The sequence below is a fragment of the Ammospiza nelsoni genome, chromosome 1 (genome assembly GCF_027579445.1).
Source record: "Ammospiza nelsoni isolate bAmmNel1 chromosome 1, bAmmNel1.pri, whole genome shotgun sequence".
Classification (NCBI taxonomy): Eukaryota; Metazoa; Chordata; class Aves; order Passeriformes; family Passerellidae; genus Ammospiza; species Ammospiza nelsoni.
Window position 1 is genome coordinate 137,229,276 of NC_080633.1, and position 24,585 is coordinate 137,253,860.

Genomic DNA, 24,585 nt, shown 5'->3' on the forward strand with positions numbered 1-24,585 from the left:
GTTGTAATTAAAAACTAAAGGGCTGTTTAAAGGGCTTAGTAAAATTGATTAAATCATCCCCCCATCAGTGGGGATGTCCTCAGGGTCCAGACCTGAAACGTAGTTACCAGTAAGAAATTCAGCATGCTAATGGGGATAGGAGTCCAGTGCTCCATGTCCATGCCACTTTTAACTCTGAGCCTTGATTTATTCCCTCTATGGCTCCCAATTCATTCCAAACAAGAAAGCACTGCTCCACACATGCATTAGCCAGGTAATTACTCCAACATATCTCCAGATATTGTCAAAGTCAAATAAATGACTAATATTTGAATACATGAGCTTAATACAAAATGTTATCAAAGTCACAGGAGCTTATTATGCATTGAAGGCTGTATGTGTGTATTACATATATTTGAAAACATATATATTACATATATTTGAAAAATTATCTATGAATAAAAAACGGGGATATCCTTTTTTCTCCACAGAGAGCGTGCGAGCATCAGTCCATTCTGCCAGCATATGGGATCAGGTGTGTGACTGTATTGCACTCTGAAGGACTAGCACATCCTCTCAATTTTTTTAATTATAATGCACTGTGAGTGTGCCTATCACTTTGCAAACGCATGAACAACAAGACAGCTGCTCCAGGACACTTGTACAACATCTGGACCCATGTACAACACAAAGGCTAAAATTCAGGTGCTTATGAGAGCAAACAACAAGTCAATTCAGGGCAAAGTTGGTTATTAGAAGGCTTATGGAAAAGGCTGAGCTTCAAGACATTTCTTATAGCCTCTGAGTTTCCTTCATAAAATAAATGAAGACCCAATTTTTAATTAATTTAGCTATTTCAAGGATGTCAAAATTCCTGGGGTTTGTGCTCATATTGTGAATATACAATATGCATATTCCCTTGCATATTGTATATTCTTGCACTCTAATTTGAGGTTTGTTTTGCAAAAATAACCTGTCACAAATAACACTTATTAGCCACAATAGCCACTACTAACAAAAAGAACATGCAGCACTGTTTTCATGCCCTATCTGGGTTTGCCCTTGTATACTCAGTCCCTTTGCTGTTATTCTCTTGATTTTAATGACATAACTTTGGTGAGTAGAGTAACTCATAGACTGTTTGTGAGTAGTTAATATTTACTGATACACTTAAAATGAAAAAATGTCTACTTCTGAATGGAAAAAAAAAAAACCTTCAAAACCCTTCTGATATCTCAAAATAAAACTGAGAAGTGCACAAGACCACAGCTGTTTTCCAGGACAGATCTGGAGCGTGGCAGGCTGTTTGGTGTAAGATTTCTGGGGACCTGAAGCAATGGCTCCGCCACTGTGTCCCTGACCTCCTTCGTTTTTGGGATTTGTTGTGGGACCTGCCAGAGTGGGTGAGATGGACAAACGCTGAGGGCCGGATCGAGGCTGAGGTGCTGACCGATAGCTCCCGGCGCCGTGTGCGCCTTTTTCTTTCCCTGCGGACAAACTCCTCCGGCCGGCCAGGGAGTGCGGGGGACAGGTCGGGCTTATCCTGGAGCCGTCAGCCTGTCTGAGATCCTGAAATCCTGGAGAGAAACATCCCGGAGCTGTGAAATGAAGCTTCCTGGGGCAGGGTGCCCGCGCTGTCCCTCTCCCACACAAGCCCCGTGGGGTCCCCATCCCCGCCGCCTCCCTCAGGCCACGGCCGGGCCCCGTGCCGCTCTCCGTGCCTCCGGGGACAGGGGAGGCGCCCCGGGGCCCGCCGGCGGCAGGGAGCGCGGCTGCCTGGCCGGGGGCCCGTTTCCCGGACTACGTTTCCCAGGGATCCGCGGCGCGGCCCCGCCCGCTGTCAGCGAGCGCTGCAGGTTGATCGCCGCGGCTGCAGATGAGCGGAGCCCGCGCGGGCGGGGGGGCGGCCGGGGCAGCGCCGCCGGGGCCGGGTCGGCGGCCGGCGCACTATGCGAGGCCGGGAGGATGGCGGTGGAAGGTAAGGGCTTCGCGTCCCCTGCCCGCCGCCCCCGGGGTCCCTCCCCTGTCTCCTCCCCCGGGCACTCACCTGCGCCGTGGCCCGGTCCGGTCCGGCGGGACAGCGGCGTCCGCCGGCGGGGCCGCTCTGCCGCCCGCTGCCTCGGCCTCGCCGCGGGGCATCCCCGGCCCCCGCGCACCTCGGCCCGCCCGCCCGCAGCGCCGCGGCTGCCCCTGGCCAGGTGCCGTGGAGCCGGGCCGCGGCCCCCGCTCGCGGCGGGACAGGCGGCAGGGGCTGCCCGGAGGCTTCGCTCGGCAACTTCCCGCCGGGCCCGGAGGTGCCGCCTCTCCCGGCAAGGGCGGCCGACCTGCGCCGCCTCCCTCCGGAGCGGCCCCGGCCCCGCGCTCAGCCCGGGCGCCTCCCCCGCCCCGCCGGTCGCTCTCCCGGGGGCACCGAGGCGCCGCCGTCCCTCGCTGCTGTCCGGATCCCCCGAGTGCCCCCAGAGCGCGATGCCCACGAAGCTCCAGCGTGCCCCGCATGGGCGCAGAGCTGTGCTCGGCCCCTCCTTCTCTGAGAGCGATGAAGAAGCCAAAGGGCCGAGATGCTCAGCTCCTGGGCAGCCGGGAGCTGAGAGGTGTTCACAAGGTGCCCGGCTCCTGGTTATGTACCCCGGTAAATGAGGCGATAGCTACCAAGCCCTTGACAGGTGGATGCTTTGCTAGGTCTTCAGTAAATGCTGGGCTCTCTTTCGCCTTCTAACATCGGCTGTGTGTTCCCTTTCCATTGGGTCTTTTGGGAAGTTGGAAGAGACAGGTGTATGAGAAAAGGCAAATCTGCCTTCCTGCTGCCTGCTTCCAAGATTCACTTGGTTTTCTAGCGCTTTAGACTGAGGCAGTGACAGCCCTGCGTTTGCACCTCATCGTGCTTTATTCTGTGTCCTTGAGAAAATTTAAGAATCCTGTGTAAACCAGCCATCTGACCCCTTCTCCTGTGCTTAATTTAGTGTCTCCTGTGCTTAATTTAGTGTATGACAGTATTTTTGTGTGTTCATCTTGTGACTACCATGAGTTTTGTTTCTCAGTTGTGCTGAAATCTTCAGTTCCATCAGATGCGCTTGCTTTATTGCTGAAAATCATGCTGAAGCTGTCTTTTGCTGAGTACCCAAGTGAGCAGTGCAAATGATGGTCCAGCTTAAAAACTTAAACGTCCTGGAAGCAATGGGGAGCTTAACATCCCTGTAAACCAGCTTCCTGTGCAAATTCAAATAAAGATAAGCAAGACCACTGTGTCTCAAAAGGTGTCTGTCAACATCCCAAGTTGCTCATCCTAAGTGTAAGCCTCTCCCTAAGGCAAGCATTTCTCAGGCACAGGCTGCTTTACTGAATGGCAGTTTTGAAGACTGGAATGATACACAGAAGGAATGTAGTGGTCCTGAATAAAAGCATTACTTTGGTGGCAAAAGCATAATGACATGAACTGGGCATGCGTGCCTGGCAGTGGGTAAGTAAGTAAATGAAATGGACTGCCATGCACCAGATGGTTCATATGCCAGCAGCAACCCCTGTTTCAGTGTGCTCACTAATGTCATCCCACTTGATTTACTTGAAGTCCTTCTCAGTCTGTTTGCTAGATCTTTTCAGGTCTGTAATAATTCCTGTCATATCTGCAGTGGCCTCCATCTGAGAATCTCTAAAAGCTTTGTAAATATTAATGAAGGAAAGCTCTGCTAAAGCTTTGGGAAGCAGTGCCTTTCCCTTCTCCTGAGATGGAATTTTTTTCTTTAACTCCTTCCCATTTCCTTCCCCCAGGATGCATCCTGCTGTGGTGTGTCAGAACAGGCATTCTTGTCTCTGTGTTCTGCATTCCTCCCATTTTGTTTTTTTCTCCCTCAACTTTCTTGCCTTTGCACAATTCTGTTGCCCTCATGCTAACACACCACTATGACTATTTCAGCACAAGTAGCCATGTGGCCATGACTGCTTTGTGTGTTTGTAGTGCATTCACATTTCAGGCCTTTTATTATCCATCATTTTATGTTGGAGCCATGTTTCCTTGTGTGATTGTGCTTAAAAGCTTGCTTTTCTCTTAATGCACCTAGGGCCTTGTTGGAGCCCTAGGTGTGAGCTGTGTTCTGTTCCTGAGCTGTCACTTTTGGCAAGGAACACGTGGCATTACAGCTTCTGTTTGGAAAGCTGAGAGGTTACATGTTCCTCATGACTCCAATCATCACAGTGTACAGACCCTGCTTTAGTCTAAAGTAGAGTTGCCATTGAATCTTCTCAGTAGATGGTTTTGTAGAAAAATGTCCTGGACTCAGGAAGAGCAGACAGTTGGGATTTTTTTGTTTTCTGTTTGTTTGATTTGTTTGTTTTCTTTGGAAGCATGCTTTCCTGTTTGCAGCTTGTAATCTTGAGGACATAACCTGCTGTACAACAGTTTTGGAAGCTTGGAAATAAGGTTTAAACTGAGGTTGTCTGGCCTTCCAGTCTCTGCTGTGGTCAGCTGGGAGTCTGGCTAGGATGGACTTCCTGGGCTTTCTTTTGTAGAGTTATGCAAGGCCTTTGGGTGCTTGGGCCAACTGGCTTCTTGCGCAGACTTGGGGGTGGCTCTGGGATGCAGCTGGGGAGTGGAAGGTCTCTGGGGCACAGGGGAAGCAGGGATTCTGCAGCACAGGGATTCTGCAGCACAGGGATTCTGCAGCACGGGAGTTCCTGACTGGAGCCAACATCCTGCCCCACCAGCTCCACCAGGGCCATTGTTCTATGGAAACTGCCTGTTTGTCAACTTCAGCCATGAACCCAGAGTCTTTGTTTTGTTTTTCCTTTCAGAAATGCTCTGCATGCTAAGGTGAAACTACTTTGTAGCTTATACATTTTGGAAAGTCTTTGAAAAATTTATTTTATCTAAAAAAAAATACTGAAATCTTCCTCAAATCTGATTTTTTTTAAGCTGCCTTAGCATGGTGTGCTGGGGTTTAGCAATGTCAACACATGTCCATCCCTTTACTTAAGGAAAACATCCAAACTTTTTTACTGGGATATCCGACAGTGGTAGACTTGCATATATGAAGTAGGAATTTGGAGAATACTGCAGTTCTTCACCACTTATGTATAATACATTCTTTAGTGTCCCAAAAGAGTTTATGGAGACTGGGAGGTCCTTTGGGCTGTATAGTGCCAGTGCTTCCAGATTGATGTAAGCATTGGTGTGTGTGTATGAGGAAAGTGAGTTTGCACTCTTAATATGAGCCCGTTGAGATGGCAGCACTGCCAAGGTAAGTCTATTTTTAGACTCAACAGTTTTGACAATGTTCCTTTAAGTGTTTTTTCTCCTTCTAGTAAGAATGAAAGAACTAGGTCAGAGCCAGTAGAAAAAGGCTTTTGATCTCTGCAAGAGTGTTCTTTTTTTTTTTTTTTTTCCTTTTCAGTTTGCTCTTGTGCAGCAGAGGTAAAGGGGGAAAGAGAGAAATGGTGATTTCTTCCCCCCGCAGTGCTTATTGCACAGGAAGGTGAGAGACTGACAGCACTCATCAGATGATGTCTGCATGTAGGTGATCCCACACAGTTCTGTTGGATCCCTGCAGCTCTGATCTGTGGTGTTTTTGAGATTCCTTTGCAAAGAAAAGTGCTAATTGTTTCATGGAGTTCTTTAATGGTAAGTGTTTAATGAAATTTGGTCTAACACCTTTCTTGCTGTGTATAGGCTTTGGAAAGTGCCACATAGATTTGTTGCAGGTCTCCTCCTGGTAGTTTATGTAAACTTCCAGTCTCCTATGGCTCTTCTGTAGTGGGCTTATGCTACTGAGACCCTGGATCTTTCTGTGGGATAGTGCGTTTTACTGAGAAGTGGAGCCTTGCTGACATAAAATGACAATGACTGGCCTTACCCTTTGGTAATCCTTAAGGAGACTAAGACTCAGAGGAGGTTAGGGCATTCTGTGGAATGGCATCCAGGTTGACTGCTGCAGAACTGAAGTTATTTGCAGCTTGTAACCAACTTCTGTGAGAGTGATCCTGTGGATTTCAACTATGTGGTGTACCTTGGTTGAATGCCTGCAGTGCCTAGCAGCTCCATGGATATTGAATGCTGCCATGTGTTTCTTCAGAGACTTGAAATATGGTGAGCTCATAGATGTGCTATGCTAACTCTGCCAAGAATGTCAAAGCAAGTTCAGGATCACCCAGAGGACAGCTTTGAAGCAGCTTTCAGTGTAGGTACCTATCATGCTGTTCCAGGGTGTGCCCAAAAGTACAACTCTTCTGACAGGTATTCAGTTACTCAACTTTGCCTTATTCCTACACCCACTTTGAGCTCAGACTGGATGTGTCTCCATATCTGAGTTTCCAGGGAATGTGATCCAGTAGATGATGTTTCAGCACTTACTTGCCTATGGAGCAAAGAAGTAACAAGCCCTATGATTCAAAAATAGCGCATGCTTCTGTCATGTTTTTGGTTTCTTCAGTAATTTCTAACCACTTCTTAGCCTGAGGGATTCAGACATGTGGCTTAGAAATAGCTGCCAGCTGGAAGCAGGACTGAGAGAGACAACTCATTTCAACTCTCCAGGTGAAACAGTCACATTGGGTCATAGTAGAGGAGATGGGTAACACCAATGCTGGAGGTGTATTGGACAGTAAGGCATAAGATTTGAACATCTTTGGTCTTGAGTTTTGTGTGTCACTTTCTGACCATTTATTGCAAAAATGCATCAGCAATTATGGGATTCCAGATTGGAAGATAGATCTCTTATCCACATTCACGAGACAGCCTCCTTGTTGGGCTGTAACATCTACCCCCTTATTTCTTGCTCAACAACAGCTCTACCTCCCACCCACCCCCACATTGTGCACACAGCTTCATGGTTGTGTGTGCTTCTCTGCTTTGAACCACTGCTTAGAGCTTTCCAATCTCTGTTGCTACGTTTGAAAGGGAGACTGTGAGCTGAAGTTCAGAAGGTGCACTCCATTGTGGGGATTGGAGGCCCCAAAATGAAGCTGTGGCAGCAAAGAACCACCCTGCAATGGAGGGTCTTTGGGTGTATTCAGCTTGAGTGGAGGGTGGATATTATGGAAGTTATGTGATCATTTTACCCTCCCTGAATCAAGGTACCAAGTATAGGCTTGATGTGACACTGTTTCCTTTGGATGAAATTTGGTTGTAGGAGAGTGTTTCTGGAAATTCAGAAGTACTTTCATATCAGCCAGTTTAGATACAGTTCCATAAGTGTTTGACCTTACCCTTTAAAGTACTTGGAAGACTTAGAAGCTCAAGGAGGACACTGATTAATATGAATTTACTGGTTCAGTACAATTGAATACCATCATAAGGTTAAAACTTGTCCAGTGGTGGTAATAGGAAGGCAAATGGAAGGAGTGATGCTTTGAAAGTTTGTGTGCTTTCTCCACCAAGAAGAGAATGCAACTGAGCAAATGACAAGAGTTAGACTTTGGATGCATTTCCTAATGTACAACTGGAAAGTATTGACAAAACCTGTAGTGACATTGTAAGAGCTCATGTTTACTGCTTAAGTGGAAACTATAAAGTAGAACTTTTCTTGAGGGTTTTTGGAGGTTTTTTTTTGTTCTTCTGTTATGTCCAAGCATGGCAGGCAACATCCAAGGAGGTTGTGTATACCTTTGTTCCTCATGTTTACAGCTGAGTGTGTGAGGCCAGCTCAAGCTGCTCAGAGCCAGTCTCTAGTGCTTCCCAGTATTGCTGTGTCACAAGGGCTGTGGCAGGAGAACAGCAGGGACAGGCTTGGAGCAAGGTACTGCAGCTGGATGGTATTTGAGCTGCAGGCTGGTGCTGGTTGTTGAGCTGGTAAGCATGGAGAGGTTTCTGTCCAAAACATCTTCTGTGCAGGCTCGCTGGTGGGTGCAGAAGTCGGTGTCTGTAGAGCTCTGTAAGTTTTACTTTTGTCCATTGGTCTCTGAAAGCAATACAGCTAGTTTAATAATAATACAGCAGAGGTAGTAGAGCTGTTAAAAGGCTGCTTTTCAGTTCACTCAGTATTGAGTCTGTGTGTCTGCTGGGATTCTGTGCCTGGTTTTGGAGCCAATTTTCTCTGTTGTCTGGACTGAGACAGCTTTACCTTCTTGTGCCGTTTTGTCTCTTGACTTGTCTCTTCTTATGTCCAGACTGTGTGATCTCTAATACAATGCTCCTTTCTGTGAGCAAGAGATACTCAGAGTTTAACACTGAGCAATCCTGTTGTTGGGTATTTCTCATGAAAGCTGTTGCCTTTGAATGGATACAGGTATTTACCCTTGCAGATTAACAATTGAACAGCTCAGCCCTCAAGTATCTGCTCAAAACATGCAGAGAATGTAGACGGAGTAGTTCTGGAAGGTGCCAAAGGCAAAAGAGCTAAAAAATTAAGTAATTTTGAGGTCGTCTGAAACTGTATGGTTGGTGCTGGTCAAAATAGCAAATAAGATCTCAAGAACTATGAGGAAAGCTCTGAACAAGGCAAAGGAGGTCTTTGTTTCTGTATCATTGCATATTGCTCTTGTATTGTGAATGCTCCCTGCAGCTTTTGCTTGCCACACCCTAAAAGAAGGAGAGGACTGGAAAAATAGGGAAAAAACAGTCAGCTGGTCACAGACATGGTGTGTTCCCTGAAGGCAGGTTACAGATACTATAATTCTTTAGCTTGGAAAAGAGATGACCATGGAGAGAATCCTTAGATCTTGATGAATGGTGTGGAGAAGGTGGAAAAAGGAACTAGGTCAAAAGGCAGAACAATGAAGCCATGTGGTTTTGTGCTTTAAATTACAAAAGGAAATAGTTTTTCATATAATACAAGAGTTCCCCAAGTGCACTTTTAACCTTGGGGGTCATTCCTAATGTGCCAAGGCTGGATCACTTCATGTATGCCCTGCTCTCAGGCTGTTCCTTAAGCAGTGGCATAAAGGGCTAAACTTCTAGTCTGACCCAGCTTGATGACTTATGACAAAGTCTAGCTCATCTGCTGTGTGTCCAGAACAATTCCTCTCACCACAATAATTTGATTTGCATTTAGTAGCTGAGAGGGAAATTTGGTCAGGACAATCCAGAAAGAGAGGAGATGGGGAATCAGGCACTGAGCTATAAAAATGTTAACAAGCAGGGTTATGATGCATAAGATATGTTGCTTTCTTAGTTTATAAGAACTGATACTGCTCTGGAAGAGGAACTGTATGCCATGTCTGGTCAATGGTGTTTGGGGAAGGAGGGGCCTGACATTAGGCTGCAACTGTAGAAATGCCATCTGGAAAATACTGATTCTCCACAGCAGGCAGGGCTGGAAACACCTGTACTGACCTCTCTAAATGAGGTGAAGAATGGTCTGAGAGAGACATTCAGGAAAACCTGAAGCAGATTAGATCTACAGATGTCAACCTTAGTGGCTTCTGCCTTGAGTAAGTTTTATGTTCCCTCACCTTTGTGAAGGATCCTCCTTCTGTCTCCAGAAGTGTCCTGTTGCAAAAGGACTACAGAAAGAGTGAGGCAGTTGCTGAGAATAGTTGCATATTCTGTGTGCAGCATAAGGTAAACTTGGCATTAAAGAGCAGCTTCATTACCTGAAACAGTAAGAATTCACCCTAGTTTGTGCTCCTGGATGAAGCAAGGAGGTGTGCAGGGTCTGAACTTGGGCTGAAGCAAACCCTGCATTCAATTACAGGATCTAATATGCTTGCAGGGAGTATGTGATAGACAGAAATAAGAGTGTGAGGAAGACAGTGTGGGTTTTAGCTGGTCTTTATTGCAGCCCTATCCATCTCTATATGATATGCTAGCTCCTGTTCTCCAGCTGAACATTCAGGTTATTACTTCATTCCTCCACTCATTTGCTCACCTCTGCCCTTTGTGGCTCTTTTTTAAAACCAAATTATTTTCTTCCCCCAGAAGGGATTTTGCTTGAGTTGATTTGCTTCTCTGCAAATAACCTAGTAAAAGCAAGAAAGAGACTTTTAATAATGCTGTTTCATAAACATAAAGAAAGAGAATTGTAATGTGCATCAATAGAAGCTTTCTCTCAGATTGTCCTCTGCATGCTCTCACTGGTGGTTTGTTGCTACACAAATCATCTGGGGTACTAGAGTGAGTAGGATACAGTGGTATGAGCAAGCAGTAGGAGGTGAAGAATTTTACTGGGGGAAGGAAAGAAGGCATTTCCAGACTCTTCAGTTAAGTGTACAAGGGAAGGGATATCCTTGAGCAGTAATAAAGGAGGTAACTTTGGGGCAGTTGAGAGAAAGCCAGGACTGAGAACAGAAGTCAACTGCTAGATTTCAAACTAATTATGCTAGTGAGGATGAATAAAGATATTTTCCTTTGCATTTTGTTGACTGTGCCTCATTCATGGGACAAGAAATAAAGCCCAGATCCACAGCAAAATTGCGGCCATTTCTGTGCCACATGTTCAGCAGACACCAGCTTTCATGAGGAGGGCAAAGGCAGAGATCTGTGCTGCATGTGTGGGACAGTGCATCTCTGATGCCATAATAAGGACTTAACCTGTTTGTCTCTGAGCTGTTCTTTGTGTGCTGGATAGGCTCGTTAGCATTTAAAAACATTTTTTGATGTAATGTTGGCTGAGTATAGAATTGAACAGTAGCATTGTTAGGACTTGAGAAGAGGCAGTCTCAGAAATGTAGCTTGTGGTGAAGCGTGACTATCCAGCTTCCTAATCACTGACTGCAAGACAAGTTTCTTCCAAGATCAGTGGAACTAAAGCAGATTCATTGCACACCCAGGTGTGTTATGACTCTTTTTTATCTCTCCATTTTCTCTGCAAAATCCTTAGGGCAACAGTGTTACCTGGTTTGAAGTTTTCCTAAGTTGGTTGGTGACCAACAGTTGTAATATATGGTGAATTCTTTTCTTTGTGAGAGAAAATTATTTAAGGTCTCTGCCTCTCTATCTACCAATAGATTTTCTTTGGTTTTCATTCATACAATTCTTATCTGTTTTAGCACCCTCTTTTATGCAACTTTATGGGCACTCACAATCTTGAAATCCGGACTTCCTCACTATTCAAGAGAATCTCTGTAGATGCTTGCACAAGCCTTCTTATTGACTTACTAGTTTGCAAAACAAATGACCAACTATTTTGTATTTTAATCCCTTGCTTAAATTGTTTTCTCTTGTGCAGGTGATGCATGTTACTTACTGACCTTTACTACATTGTTCACTAAGATCCATTTTGCTCTAAGTTAATGGCATAGTTCTTTTAGTCCCCTTATGTGTCAGTATTCTCGTATTCTATACCTGTACAGGATTTGTGGTAACCTGGCCTTATTTATTCGCTAGATAGACTCATTTTTCAGCGAGTCTCTGTTGCTAGCATGAATTCAAGAGCTGCTTTTACCAAGTGTACTTTTATTAAAACAGAATGAGAAAACGCTTCAGAAATAATTTTGCTCTCCAGTCACTGTGTCTGCTTTTTATAATGAAATCTTGTTGCTATTATAAAGGCTGAACTTGCATTACTGAGACACCAAGGTCTGTCTAGCATAGTGATGACATGCAGTCTGCCTCCTGAAGAGCAGGTGTAAAAGAAACTGTTTACAGCATTTGCTAAAGTCTGTAAGATAAGAGATGGTAAGTGGATATTGCCATATATAAAATAAATAGTTTCCAGTAGGGAAATTGTAAAAAAAGGAATAAGGAAGTTTTTTTGCTGAAGAAACTTAATTGCATACCTATCCTGGTGGGATGAGGGTCTGAGAAGGCAAACTCAACCCACAGAAGAAGAGAATTTCTTATTCTAGGCTTAGTGTTTCTGTTCTGTAAAGAACTAAGGGGTCTCTTCTCTCTACACTCAAGATTATTTTTGGCCTTCAATCGAATTATGAGTTTAGTTTGATTCCAGATATGAAAGTGCTGAGTTACTCATTTGGATTTCTTGATATATTTCTGTCATTGTACAAGACTTTATACCATCTTACAGCTAAAGTTTGTTAGAGAGATATTTGTGAAGTGTAGTAGCTTGTCTCAGAAAACATGCTTTTTCTGTGTTCTTTTTTGGCTTTAGTTTTGTATATTTTTTAATTGTTTCTGGAGAGAGTGAATGGCTTAGAGTAGTAGTTGGCTCGATACCATGGGATGACCACCCCATTGTCCAGCTAGAGATGTTCAGGGATAGCTGTCTCAGGAATGCCATTACCTTAAGTTTTCTTGCTAATAATAATTCTGAAGAGGTAAAAAGGCAAAAGCCTGACAAGTCATAGTTAAAAATTAAAATGGATGCTCTTCCTCTGAACACTTTATCCCCTTGGGCCTCTATCCAGTTTCTACACCTGTGTCCCCTTTGCTCTGCCCTTCCTGCCCTCTGGATCTGGCTCAGCGTCCACTCCTTGCTGCTGGGCTGTCACCTGTCCTGCCCAGCTGTTGGGCACGTCCCACTGCTTTAACAAAGACTTGATTGTAAAATTCATATCTTGTAAGAAGCTGGGTTTTTGTTTATTTGATTAATGATTAGTAGTCATTATAACAAGAGGCTAGAAAGACAAGCAACAGGAGGGACCTGCGGGTACAGGTGGTGTCTGTCTGCCAAGCCTTGCTGCCTGTGTCTGTCTGAGCTTTGTGTGCAGAGCTCCAGGTACAGCTCAGCAGCAGCAGCAGCAGTTTACAGTGCACTCCCCAGCTCAATACTGGCCTCCCTTTTGGCACAGCATGTTTGGAATTGCTTGATGCTGCTTTTTGATGCTGACCAACAGAAGCAGACAGCTAGACCCTAATGTTACTTCAGTTAAATACTTTGGGATTTCAGCCTTACAGGAGGTTTGTGATAAATTTGTGTGACCTGTACTGAAGTAGAAAAGGTCCTGACTGATTTGCTGGGCTTCTTTGCTCTGTGTGAGTGCTGCTGATTTTGTGGCCATTAGACAGACAGATTTGAAGAACAGAGTGGGAAAAATCTTGAATTTACTTGCTCAGCAGGTTGCCAGCAGTATTTACTAGGTTGCAACATAAGCAGCTGATTGTATTTACGTGAAACTTTGACTGCATTTTCAGCTGGTTCCAAGTGATGTGTTGGGGGAACTGTGCAAATTTACATTAGGTGAAGAGAGGACTATATGGAGAAGTACTACTGGTAGGCAAAAGCCAGATAGTTTCTTAAAACTAGAAGCTGATTGATGAGGCAGATGAACCATCCATAGGAGTTACAGAAACTCATTACTATGGAAGACATTTCTGCCAGACAAAATAGTCAAAATAGTCCTAAATTTTATAGTATAAATTAAAGACATCTTTATTTGCTGTTTTTAATATTGGTTTTTGCTATTAAGGAAGTGGTAGTAACTGCTCAGGTCAGATATTTTTAAAATAATTCCATGTTTGCTAGGGATATGCAGAGCTGCTAATGAAGTATAAGCTTCTTGAAATACAAGAAGGGCTTTGCAGTGCAGATCCATCTTGTTCATTTGGTCAGTGTGAGGAGGCATCTCAATCTGAGCAAGACTTCAGTGTTTTCAGTGTGAATATCTCCTCTCTGATCAACCCAGATAAAGCAGGTTGTGAGTAAAGGCAAGCAAAAAGCCTCATGGATTCTGTCTTACTGCTGTGGACTGAAATGTAGCCTCTGGAAGTGTATGGAACTCTCATTGAAAATGCTGACTGCAAAATTTGATGTGATTGGAGGTTTGATTTACTTTTGACAAAGAAATGGGCAGTGATGGAAGGAACAAGTCCAGTGAGAGCTGCTGTCCAAAGGTGTTTTTCCCTAGAAATACTTGATAAATCTTTGTGACTACTGAAATGACTGAAAAGATATTTTGACCTTTTTTATAAGGTCCCTGCTATGTCCAGCCTGAGTTTGTTAATGTTCAAGCTGTAAGGATGAACTTTTGTCTATCGTTTTCAACAATGTGACATTTTATGGTGGGAGTAGTAGGTGGATTGTATGGACTTACCTCTTAGCATTGTGCAGCTAGTCTGTGGAATGAATACATAAAATGGAGCTTGCAAGGTTGCCAGTATTTGACACATGAAAGGTTTGTAAGGATTGTTAGAGCTTGGGTGGGTATCTCCTGTGCCTGCTTTTTGTCTCTGAATAGCAAAAGCTAGCATATGACTATGATGCACACAGAACAGGGCACATGAGTAAGAAGATGCTATTTTTACTCGATCACTTTTTAGAATAGAACAATTGTTACTGCATGTAACTCAAGTACTTGCCAAATACACTTTAATGTAGCCTTAATTGATCTGCCTAAAGTTTTAAGCAGCCAGCAGTATTCCCACTGAAACACATAGTTATGAAAGGCTTGACACAGTAGGCAGTGAGTGCACAGAGGTAGTGATTGATCATAGATTTATCTGCTAAGCCTTGAGCCTACAGATGGAGAGACAAAGACTTTCCATCTGCCCATGCAAAACCTTGGATATATCAAGGCTGTGTTTTGAAGAGTGCCTTCAGGCTTTTTTCCAGACAGGATTCACAGAGTACCCTCTAGGAAAAGACAAGGCTTGCCCCAGATGCCAGTAACTTGCAATGGCTCTTGGTGACTTCTGTGTACCATCGAGCATGCTCAGACAAGCTGTCTCTTGGCTGCTTGCCATCTGGGAGGCAGGCAGGCATGGGAGGAAGGTAGCTGGGGGGACAGAGCATTCTGATTGCCCTGTGAGCTCTTTTTGAAACTGTGTGTGCACCCTGGAGAGATCTGTGTGGGCATGGAGCTGGCTCACGTGTATGGGCCAGCTTCTGCAGGGCAACAAATTATCTTGCTCTGTATACATAGAAAAGACTTGAATTTGTGTTCCACCATATATAAATGTACTTAGTGTATTGCTTCTAGTTTTTTAGGACAGATGTGGGGTAATTTTTCCATTTTAGATGCTCTGCTAACTATTTTTCTCACAGAGCTTTTCACTCTCATAACTTGGCAGATCTCAGCAGTCTTTTTAGATGCTGGAAAAGTGGATATTAGATTCAGCTCTACCATTAGGTTAGGAGTACAAGAGCACTTAAGTACCTTTGTTTTAAATAATAGTTTGTTTCATAAATGTAATCTTTGGATCTATGTTATTGTGTCTGCCAGCACCATTCATTATGTGCTTGTTGCTGTGCAGTCAGAGCTCTGCAGAACATCCACCTTCCTTCCTCAAAAGGAAACAAGTTCCCACCACAGAAAGCTTTCAATACAAGTTGAACAACAATTGTTGGGGGAGCATGAAGAAAGATTAATCAACTGAGGTGGGGTTTCCAGCAGGGAAAGGAGAATATAAGTGATCTGAATCTGGATGAAGGGTTGTATTACTGAGATATGGATGATACATGAATATTGAGATTGTATGGAAGAATACTGGAAGAAGTTCTGTTTCAAAATCTAATGATACTGCTGACAGTGATATTAGGCTGATACCGTGAGCTGATTTGGAGGGTGTTTGTTGTCTTGATGTACTGTTAAAATTTGGGACTGATCAGGTGGATGCAGTTTGGTGGAATGAAGAGGTGCTGAGGCAGCAGGGATATTGTCAAAGGAGCAGTGTGGGGAAATGGTCTGAAAGTAGAGGGCAGGATGAGCTAGTGTTAGCCAGTGCCAGGGTAAAGAGGAGTAATGGTCTGAACAATATTTTAGCCAGAAACTACTTTGTCTGGAGTAAGATTTTTTCCAGATGAATGCCATTAAGTCCTAAAAGAAATTTAAGATGTGTCAGCTAAGAGTCAGAGCCCATGGGCTGTGATGAAGTTAGTGATTTGTGATTATTTTTTAAGAGCTGTTTAGACTCAGTTCTATGGGATGTTAACCCTGAGTGCTGTCAGCCCACCAAGCCCCATTAGGTTTGATAGTTGGTCCTGAGTTTTGAGCTGACCTTATCTAGTTAAAATTATATAAGATGTAGATTTAAGAAGAGAATAAATTATTGACCAAACATTGACTTCTTTGGTTGCCTTTAAAAAATCTTGAAAGGGAACCATTTTGGTTTGTATTGACATTTAAAAGGAGGCAAGAACTCCACCTGTGTATGCAAAGATAGATCTATGTATTCTGTGTGGTAACAGGAAATAACAGACCCATGCAAGGAAATATTTCTTGTTCCTATTCTCTGTGTAGCTGAGGGTTGCAGGTAGCACTAGGAGAAGATAATAGAGCTGGCTACCTAAAGATGTACTGTGACAAAGAAAGAGAAACTTGGCCAAGGGACTGAGATACTCATTCTGCTTAGGAGATAAATACCCCTAGAAAAAAGTTGTCTTTCCCCACTTCCCTCCCCCACCCTTCAATATTGGCAACTCTGGAAAAGTCCCCTAGGACCGCCTGTGTTTCTTTTAACCACTCACCTGTTTTCAATTATAAGGCAGTGGGCATCTCTGTAATTGCTAGCAGCCTCTTCCATTTTTTTCTCTTTTGTATCCTGAAGGAGCCCAGTAAAAGGCATTGCTGAAAAAGCACTAGCACTCATTACTCTTGAATGCATGATGGGCTAAGAGTCAAGCAGCATCCTGCCAAGTGACTTATTTAATTTTTAAGCCATCCAGGTGCTTACAGATTTATAAAACCATTGAAGTTGGAAAAGAGCTTTAAAATCAAGTCCTGCCCTTAACCCAGTACTGGCAAGTCCACCACTAAACCGTGTCCTCAAGTGCCATGTCTGCATGTTTTTTAAATACTTTCAAGGATGTTTACTGCCCCCACTTCCCTGGGCAGCCTATTCCAAAGCCTAGCAACCATTTCTTCCATGAAGAAATTTTTCCTAATACTCAATCTAAACTTCCCCTAGCCCAGCTTGAGGACTTTTCCTCTGATCCTGTCCCTTGTTACCTGGGGGAAGAGGCCGACCCCCACTGGCTCCAGCCTCCTTTCAGGGAGTTGTAGGGAGTGACAAGGTCCCCCCTGAGCCTCCTTTTCTTGAGGAGACAAACACCCCCACCTCCCTCAGCTGGTCCTCATCTGAGTTGTGCTCCAGACCCTTTCCCAGCTCTGTTGCCCTTCTCTGGACACACTCCAGCCCCTCAATGTCCTACTTGTAGCGAAAGGCCCAGAGCTGGACACAGGATTTGAGGTACAGACTCACCAGTGCTGAGTACAGGGGGACAATCCCTGCCCTGCTCCTGCTGGCCACACTGTTTCTGATCCAGGCCAGGATGCCATTGGCCTTCTTGGCCACCTGGGCACACCCTGGCTCATGTTCAGTCACTGCTGACCAGCACCCCCAGGTCCTTTCCCAAGGGCAGCTTTCCAGCCACTGTTCCCAGCCTGTAGGACTGCATGGGACCCAGCACTTATTGTGACCCAAGTGCAGGACCCAGCACTTGGCCTTGTTGGATCTCACACCACTGGCCTTGGGCCACTGATCCAGCCTGTCCAGATCCCTCTGCAGAGCCCTCCTACCTTCCAGCAGTGTGATCAGCACTCCCAACCAACTTGGTGTCATCTGCAAACTTTCTGAGGGTAGCCCCAATCCCCTCATCTAGACTGGTGATAGATATTAAATAGAACTGGCTGTGGGGAGCACCACCTGTGACCAGTCACCAGCTTGATGTAACTCCATTCACTACCACTCTCTGGGCCTGGCCACTCAGCCAGGTTTTTGCCCAGTGAACAGTTCCCCAATCCAAGCCATGAAAAGCCATTTCTCCAAGAGAAGGCTGTGGGAGACAGTATCAAAGTCGAAGTAGACAACATCCACAGCCTTTCCCTCATCCACCAAGGGTGTCATTTGGTTATACATAGAAGGAGGTAAGCTTAGTCATCATGCTGCCATTTTATCAAAACCTGTGTCATTTGCTACCTCTAATGCATGGTAAATTAGTGCCATAACCCAGAAGGGTCTCCTTGTTGATGCCATGCCACCCTTCTCGCTAATCTCTGTTGTTCGGGAGCACTGGGAAGGGAGGAGTTGCAATTCACAGGAGACTTGCTGCTGGCAGTGTTCTTCCAAGCAGTTTAAGTCCCACTGTGCTCCCTAATTTCTCTTTGGTGAGCACTGGAACTGGGCTGACAGCCAAAATCTGCCTGCTTCTGAATGTTGCTGTAGTGTGTTGGGGTTTCAAAGGTGTCTCTAGGAGTCTTCCTATTCAGCTAGGGAAGATCCTGGCAGAAAACAGTTGGAGGAATTTTTATGGATTGCATTTGATACCAAATGTCTTTTCACTGCTATCAGCCCTTGCTGGAGCAGGGTGTGGTGGGAGGGGAATACTTTTACAGGTCGGGTATGATACATTTACATTTTTTTGTACTGGGGGGAATTTATTAGGTTACTAACAGAACAGTTTTTATTCTCAGTGTGCTGTGAAAATACTCAGTCTTGGTGCATCACATCTATCTTTCTGTGGTCTGGAGGACAGGCAGAGTTGTTAGTAGTTGTTTCCTTCGGGTAGGTTAATATGATCTAGAGGAGCTAGATAACAGTAGGTAGATATAATCTAGGAGAGAGAGAAGTTTCTGATGTCTTGAGGGACACTGATGTAAATATTAACCACAGAATCAAATTTCTTTTTAAGTTCCCATAGTAGGTGTTCCTGGCCTTGGCTTGCAGATGTAGGTATTGTAGTAGTTGCAGAGATCACTTATCTTTTAGAAATATTTGGATGTTTTTAAAGATCTCAAGGCAAAATGGTCAACATTTTGGCCTGTGCTTTAATTCTATACCAAGGAATTTTTGTAATTTAGGCTCAAAATTTTCAATTAAGATTTTCAAAAGGTGCTGAAGTTAAATAACCCTTTGCTTTCACTGACAGCTTGAGCCAGTTTCTTGTGAGAGACCTTCAAGGGCTGATCTGTAGCTGGTAGAAACTGGTAGTTCTGATTTCTTCCCCAGCTCCCCATTCTTTGCTTCTAAGTCAAGCACGAGTAAAAGGGCAGCTTTTATTTTGGCTGTACATTGTAGTTTAGGTTTCTATTCAGATCTGTCAAACATTGCACCACAGTATCTGAGCAAAGTTCTTTTGTACACAGGGCAAGTTGGGACCATTAATTACAAGTAGTGCTAAAAGTAGCCCAGTTATGCAGGAACATAAATGCAAAAGTCAGCCACATAAAGGGGAAGTTATCTCAGGATCCACACATTTTTAAAATCACTACTATGTGTGTGAGTGCTGAAACTGTGAAAATTTGGGCAGAAAGCAAGCTACTGCCATAGTTCTAAAAGGGCATTTCTGTTGTATGGTTTGCATTTGTTTTATTTTTTTTTCCTCTGGATGCTTTCCTTATTCTGCTGTCATTAGTCCCTCCCTCATTATATACTCCCAGGGAGTACATCTCTCTTGCTTGTTAGGATGGTGTAGGTGGTAACTTGCAATGGTACAAAGGACTGAAGGAGAAATAATCAGCTGGATAAGTCATTACTCTGTGCAGAGACTGACTTGCTGTTTTTTTGTGCATGGCTTACTTATCCCACTTTCTTTAAGACCTAGAATGTTGTAGGAATTGAAAATGTAATAGAAAACCTTCAACTTGTTTGCCTAGAAAGGAAAAAAATGTATGGTTGGATGATGAGCATTTAATAAAAGCTCTAAGTTGAGGGTCTTGGATGCTCTAGTGAATCCAGCAGAGCACAGTTCTGCACGGTAGCCTGCACTAAATAAATGTATACAGTGCTGCATTCCTCTCTTTTTCTTTCTCAAATATCTCACCTTGAATCCACATCAAAGTACAGATGGTTCATTTGCTGTGGTCTGACACAGCTCTGGTTACCGCATGGCACTTCCTCAGTACTTCGTGCTAAATGTTTGAACCATTGGGTTCTTCTTTCCTAAAGCAATGTTTCTCCTATTTTTTCCCAGCTCTAAAGTGACGTTTCTCCTATTTTTCCCAGCTATCCATTGCAATCTGAATCCAAATGGTATTGATCACCCTGTCCCCACAGAAGGCATTAACCTGCAGCTAGAAGGTGAAGGAGTTGATTCGCTGGCGGTGAAGAACACTGGTACTCCTAAAGGGCCTGAGTCAAAAGACACACCCAAGAGACAAGTGGAGCCAGAAATATCTAAGGTAGGTAGAATTGCCTTATTATTTATTTTGGTGAGTCTTTAAGAATCCAGGCTTCTTGAAGTCCTGGCTTCTGCTTGAAAAGCATTTATCATCCTGTTAAAGACATATAAAGGTGTAAAAATAGCAGTCTGAGGAAATGGGTGTTACAGAAGCAAGGTACTGCTGTGGAGTTGTAGCATACACACATCTTGGATATTGCACTATTCTGTTTTTCTCTAAAGGAAGATAATTAAAGTAATGGGATCACTCTTTTTCAGACACTGGAGACTTTTTCCAAATTACATGGGTAACAAGCAGAATGGGCGCAGAAATGTTTTACTTGAGTTTTTTTCTTTGGGCAAGTAAAGGAGGAGATAAGTTCTGTGGATGTATGAATATGTGGATTTTTGTATGGGTGACTGATTTTAATAATCTGCTAAGTCATTTTAGGTAAAATACCAGGCCAGTTCTTCCATGTCTGATGAGACAGTGAGCAAACGTAGTTTAGAGATGAGCTCCTGAAAGCAAATGTGTCTGTTCTTACTCATAAGCTTCTACTTGTATGAGTGCAGCAGACATGACTACCAAGTGCAAGTGAATGTGTGTACTCAAGAGACTTTGGTATAGGACAGTAATTTGTCATATTAGATACATTTTTACCTGGAATCACAGAATATTCTGAGTTGGGAGGCATCCCACAAGGATCATCAAATCCAGCTCCTAAGTGGATGGCCCATACAGGGATTGAACCCACAAGCTTGGCATTACTAGCACTAGGCTCTAACCAAGGAAGCTGGTCTCAGGGTCAAAGGAAAGATAAGAGAATGTTATAAAATAATTGAGAAATATTCTTTAAAAGCCTTATCAGTATTTTTGATTCTTAAAGGCCTGACACCAGGAGTTTGGGGGTAATTTCTGCAGAGTGGAAAATTGAGTATTTATTGAATCTGACACTTTGAGAGTTATTAGAGCAAATAAAATTAGTGTCTTTTTTTCTAACAGGTTCAAAAAGGCAATAGAAATTATTTAAATGACTGAACAAATAGGAGTATTTCCTACTGCCAACAGTACAATAAACTTAAAAAATAATACACATATGATTGTGATGTATTTCACTTTTGGAATAAAATAGTAATAAATGTTTTGAGTATTTCCTTGACAATTCAGGTTTGGTATGAATTCTCCATTCTATTTTTTATATAAAATCTCTAGTTTAAAGTTATTACAATTTAACTAGTTTCATTCTGATTTAATGCATCAAACTAGATCCTTCATTACAGGCTTTCAGCAATTAAAAACCCCTGCCACCTGCAATCTGTTAGGTGGCCATTTATGAACCACCTTGCTGATTTGTCATGAACCCTTGCAGAACAGGTTCATGGTTACTAATTTGAAATATCCATTTGGTAACAAGATCACCAGATTTTGGATGGGTTTTGAGATAAAGCTCAACAAGTAAGGCATTTGCCCAGCTGTTCACAAAGGCAAGCTAACCCTGCTCATGTTTCAACATCAGCAAAAAATCTGCCCTGTATTGAAGGCTGAGGAGGTGTGGTAAACTTGGAAACCATACAAACTTGGGAGTGAAGAAACTAAATTGTGCAGTAGGGCTCCCAATTGAGAATGGGCTTGTGTGTAGCTGACATGGAGTACAGTCATATCAAAGTTGTCTTTGCTTGCAAAAGACTTATCCTAATGAAAAATCAGAGTGAATTACATCAGTGATTTAATGTAAGCGAGCCTGCTGTCGCTGTCTGAGCTGTGATTGTTGGACTGATGAATATAAAACAGGCTGTCCTTGCTGGAGATGGCTGGGGAAAAGGGGAAGTGTGGTGCTCTCAAAGTACTGAAATCCAGTATTTGTTTTCCACATGTGATTGCAGTAGCTTTATTTAGAAAACTGGGCATGATTCACATTTAAAAACAAACAAACCGATTTTTTGCTTAATGGAATAAGCTTAACATAGTAACATCAAGCAAATGGATTGGACTATTTTTCTAAATTTATTGCTGCCTTGTTAGTAACTTTGTCTTTTATGTGTGCATTAATTTAGTGATGTTTTTCATCTGGATTCATGTGATAGACTGAGGTGGCCTGTCTTTTCTGGCTTGCTCTGCCTTAAATTTAAATATTGGTTTGCTTTGTCCTCTGAAATGTGAGTATGGAGTTGCACTTCAGCTTGTGTAGCTTTAAGAGTTGAATTAAGCTGGCATTAGGAAACTTCATCCATACAATCATATATGTACAGTGGAAAGAGGAGCAGGGATTCAGGAAAGTTTTGTAAATAAAACATTGTGAACTGAGCTATTTGTTTTATATTTCCATTGCACAGTTGTTTTTAAAAGGATTTCTTTTCAGTCCTGTATATTCAAATAATATTAACACACACCTCATATTCACAGTAGTGAGACCCATGTTACACAAAGCAGTGCAATGTATTGAATATAATTTAAGATGCCTCCTAGGCTCTTGTTCCTGCTTTCAGCTTTCTAATTTATCATCAAGATCACTTCCAGCACTTTAAACATCTGGTTTTGCTGTCCAAAGACACAAACAAAATCTCCTTTCTAATGAAATGTGTCCTTTCTTTTCTGTCCTCAGCTATGGAATTAAAGAACAGTAGTAACTCATGGGTTACAGACAGATTTAAAGTTCCTTTTTATGCAGTTACTGTAATGTAAATATGGGAGTACAAGTGTTTGTTTCTATATTTGGGATGCACACAACAGAAAGCGTAGCTCCAGTGAAGGATCACTCATTTATAAGTTCCTGATGAATATGGAATTTAGTATTTATAGGCTGACTGAGGTAAATTTATAATGGAAAATGGAACAATGATCTTAGTCTCCCTCAGCTGGTTCCCTAAGGAACCACCTTGTTACAAATATGAGCAAGTACAAAACTGGCAAGATTATTCATAGCTAAACTAATGTCTGTAATCTAGTCAGACTCTGATAATCTTCAGGATAGAATACAAATTAAGGAACAGATATTAACTGTAAAAATGCTTCATTTTTTATTTCTATATATATCAATATACATATTTTCTTGATCAGTAACTGATTTTTCAGCATTCCTGGTATATAAAAACAATTCAGGCAGTTGAGTGGTCACTTTCACAGAGCAGTAAAAGTCACTGGAGAAAGCAAGGATGGTTTTTAATATGCATTTAAAAATATAAATTATTTCTCTACCACCTATGTTTAAGCACTGTTATGTGTGTTTTCTGGAATTCTTATCTTTTTCGTTGAAATGTTACTTCTGGCTCTTATGTCTCATCTGTTTGGTTTTAATTCTATAGTCACAGAGTAGAATTCTGTTAAAAACAAGCTAACTAAGGTTTTGCTATACTTTTGGAATCCTGTACTTCTCTGAGTATAGGCAGCTTTTTGAAGGAGATTCAGAAAATGATCTCTTACAGCAGTATTGACTTTTATCAAGTCCTCCCCCATGATGCACTCACAAAGCCTTGTTGATGGTGAGTGTGAGACCCAGATCTGGGCTGTTGCTCATTAGGAGGGTATTTATTCAGGGAGTTTTCTTTCCTGAGTAAGGTGTGCATATTTGGTGACACATTTTGTCTCATTATGTGGTAGCAGCAATAGCAGATAATAAAGGCTTTTTATTGGCAACTACTGCTTTTAGGCTTTTTATGTTGTGTTAGCAGTTGCAGGGGTTTTTTTATTTGACTTGAGAGAAATTTACAGTCCTTTAAAATGGTCACGAAAACTATGAAAAGAAACTGGTAAAAGAAGTGAGAAGCTTTTATCTTGTCTTTTGTTGATAACTGCTATATAGACATCAGTAAACTATGTTTTGTTGCAGTGTAGCTCATTAGTTCTTTTGGTTGCTTTTGCTTTCTAAAAAAAACCCTTTTTTTAAAAATTATATTGAACAGTACTGAAGGGCTGACTGAACTCAGTACCAAGAGGATAAGAATTCATCTCAGCTTACTGGGCTCAGTTCAGGACTGACTGGGGTGGAAACAGCTCCTCTGGCTTCCCTGGCAGGGATATGCTCTGCTCAGCAAGTGGGAGGGGTGGAGGGTGTCAAGTGTGTGGTGAAAAGTTGAAGCACAGAGAGTAAGGATTTTAAGTAATAAAGGTGCTACAGAATTCCTAGAAATATTAAAATTTTGTTAGTTATTTAAATAAAAAAGTCTTGGTACTGTTCTCTAACAAGAGACTAGGAAATCTTCTAGAAGAATTCTCCAGTTTTTTAATCCGTGGCTTCTGCTTCACAGTGTTTATCCCTTTTGGTCAAGCTTATCAAATGTGTTGGATGAGAAAGTCAGTGTTAGGCCAGTCTGGATGAGGCTTTAAGCAATCTGATCCCATGCCAGGGGGCTGGAGCTAGATGATCATTACGGTCCCTTCCAACCCAAACCATTCTATATTCCCCCCACACCCCACTTTATTTTAACCTTTTTTGCAGTTGAGAAACACCAATGCCCACTGAAGTGGGGCAATGAGGTTTTACCATTTTGAGCTGTCTTCCTATTTTCTTCCTCTGGTGAGACTTCTGGTGGCCACAGGGTATGGGAAAAAGAACCAGACTGGACTGATTAAAGTTAAGAAACATTTTTCTGTTGAAATGAAGGTTCAGCAAAACCCCAGCTGAGCTATTCAGTTCCTCCAGATTTTGATTTAAAATTGTATGTCAGGGTGTTTGAATTACAGATCTCTGTGTGTTTCTGAGTAAGGTACTGACCTTAGATGGGGAAATGTTACTTTACTGATAGATAG

At 42.8% G+C, this 24,585-nt stretch overlaps 1 protein-coding gene across 2 annotated transcripts in view; it reads left to right on the forward strand.

Moving 5' to 3' along the window:
• The first annotated feature begins 1,840 nt into the window (after positions 1–1,840).
• SAMD12 (sterile alpha motif domain containing 12) overlaps positions 1,841–24,585 on the forward strand; it is a 167,667-nt gene continuing 144,922 nt past the window's right edge. Inside the window, exons 1-2 of one of the 2 annotated variants that reach the window (XM_059484240.1) lie at positions 1,841–1,957; positions 19,685–19,860. In XM_059484240.1, the coding sequence (XP_059340223.1) occupies positions 1,945–1,957; positions 19,685–19,860 (189 nt within the window). In that variant the 5' untranslated portion in view covers positions 1,841–1,944. Of the gene's footprint in view, positions 1,958–5,567; positions 5,591–19,684; positions 19,861–24,585 lie in introns of those variants that run through there. The other variant, XM_059484151.1, reaches the window with a different exon arrangement.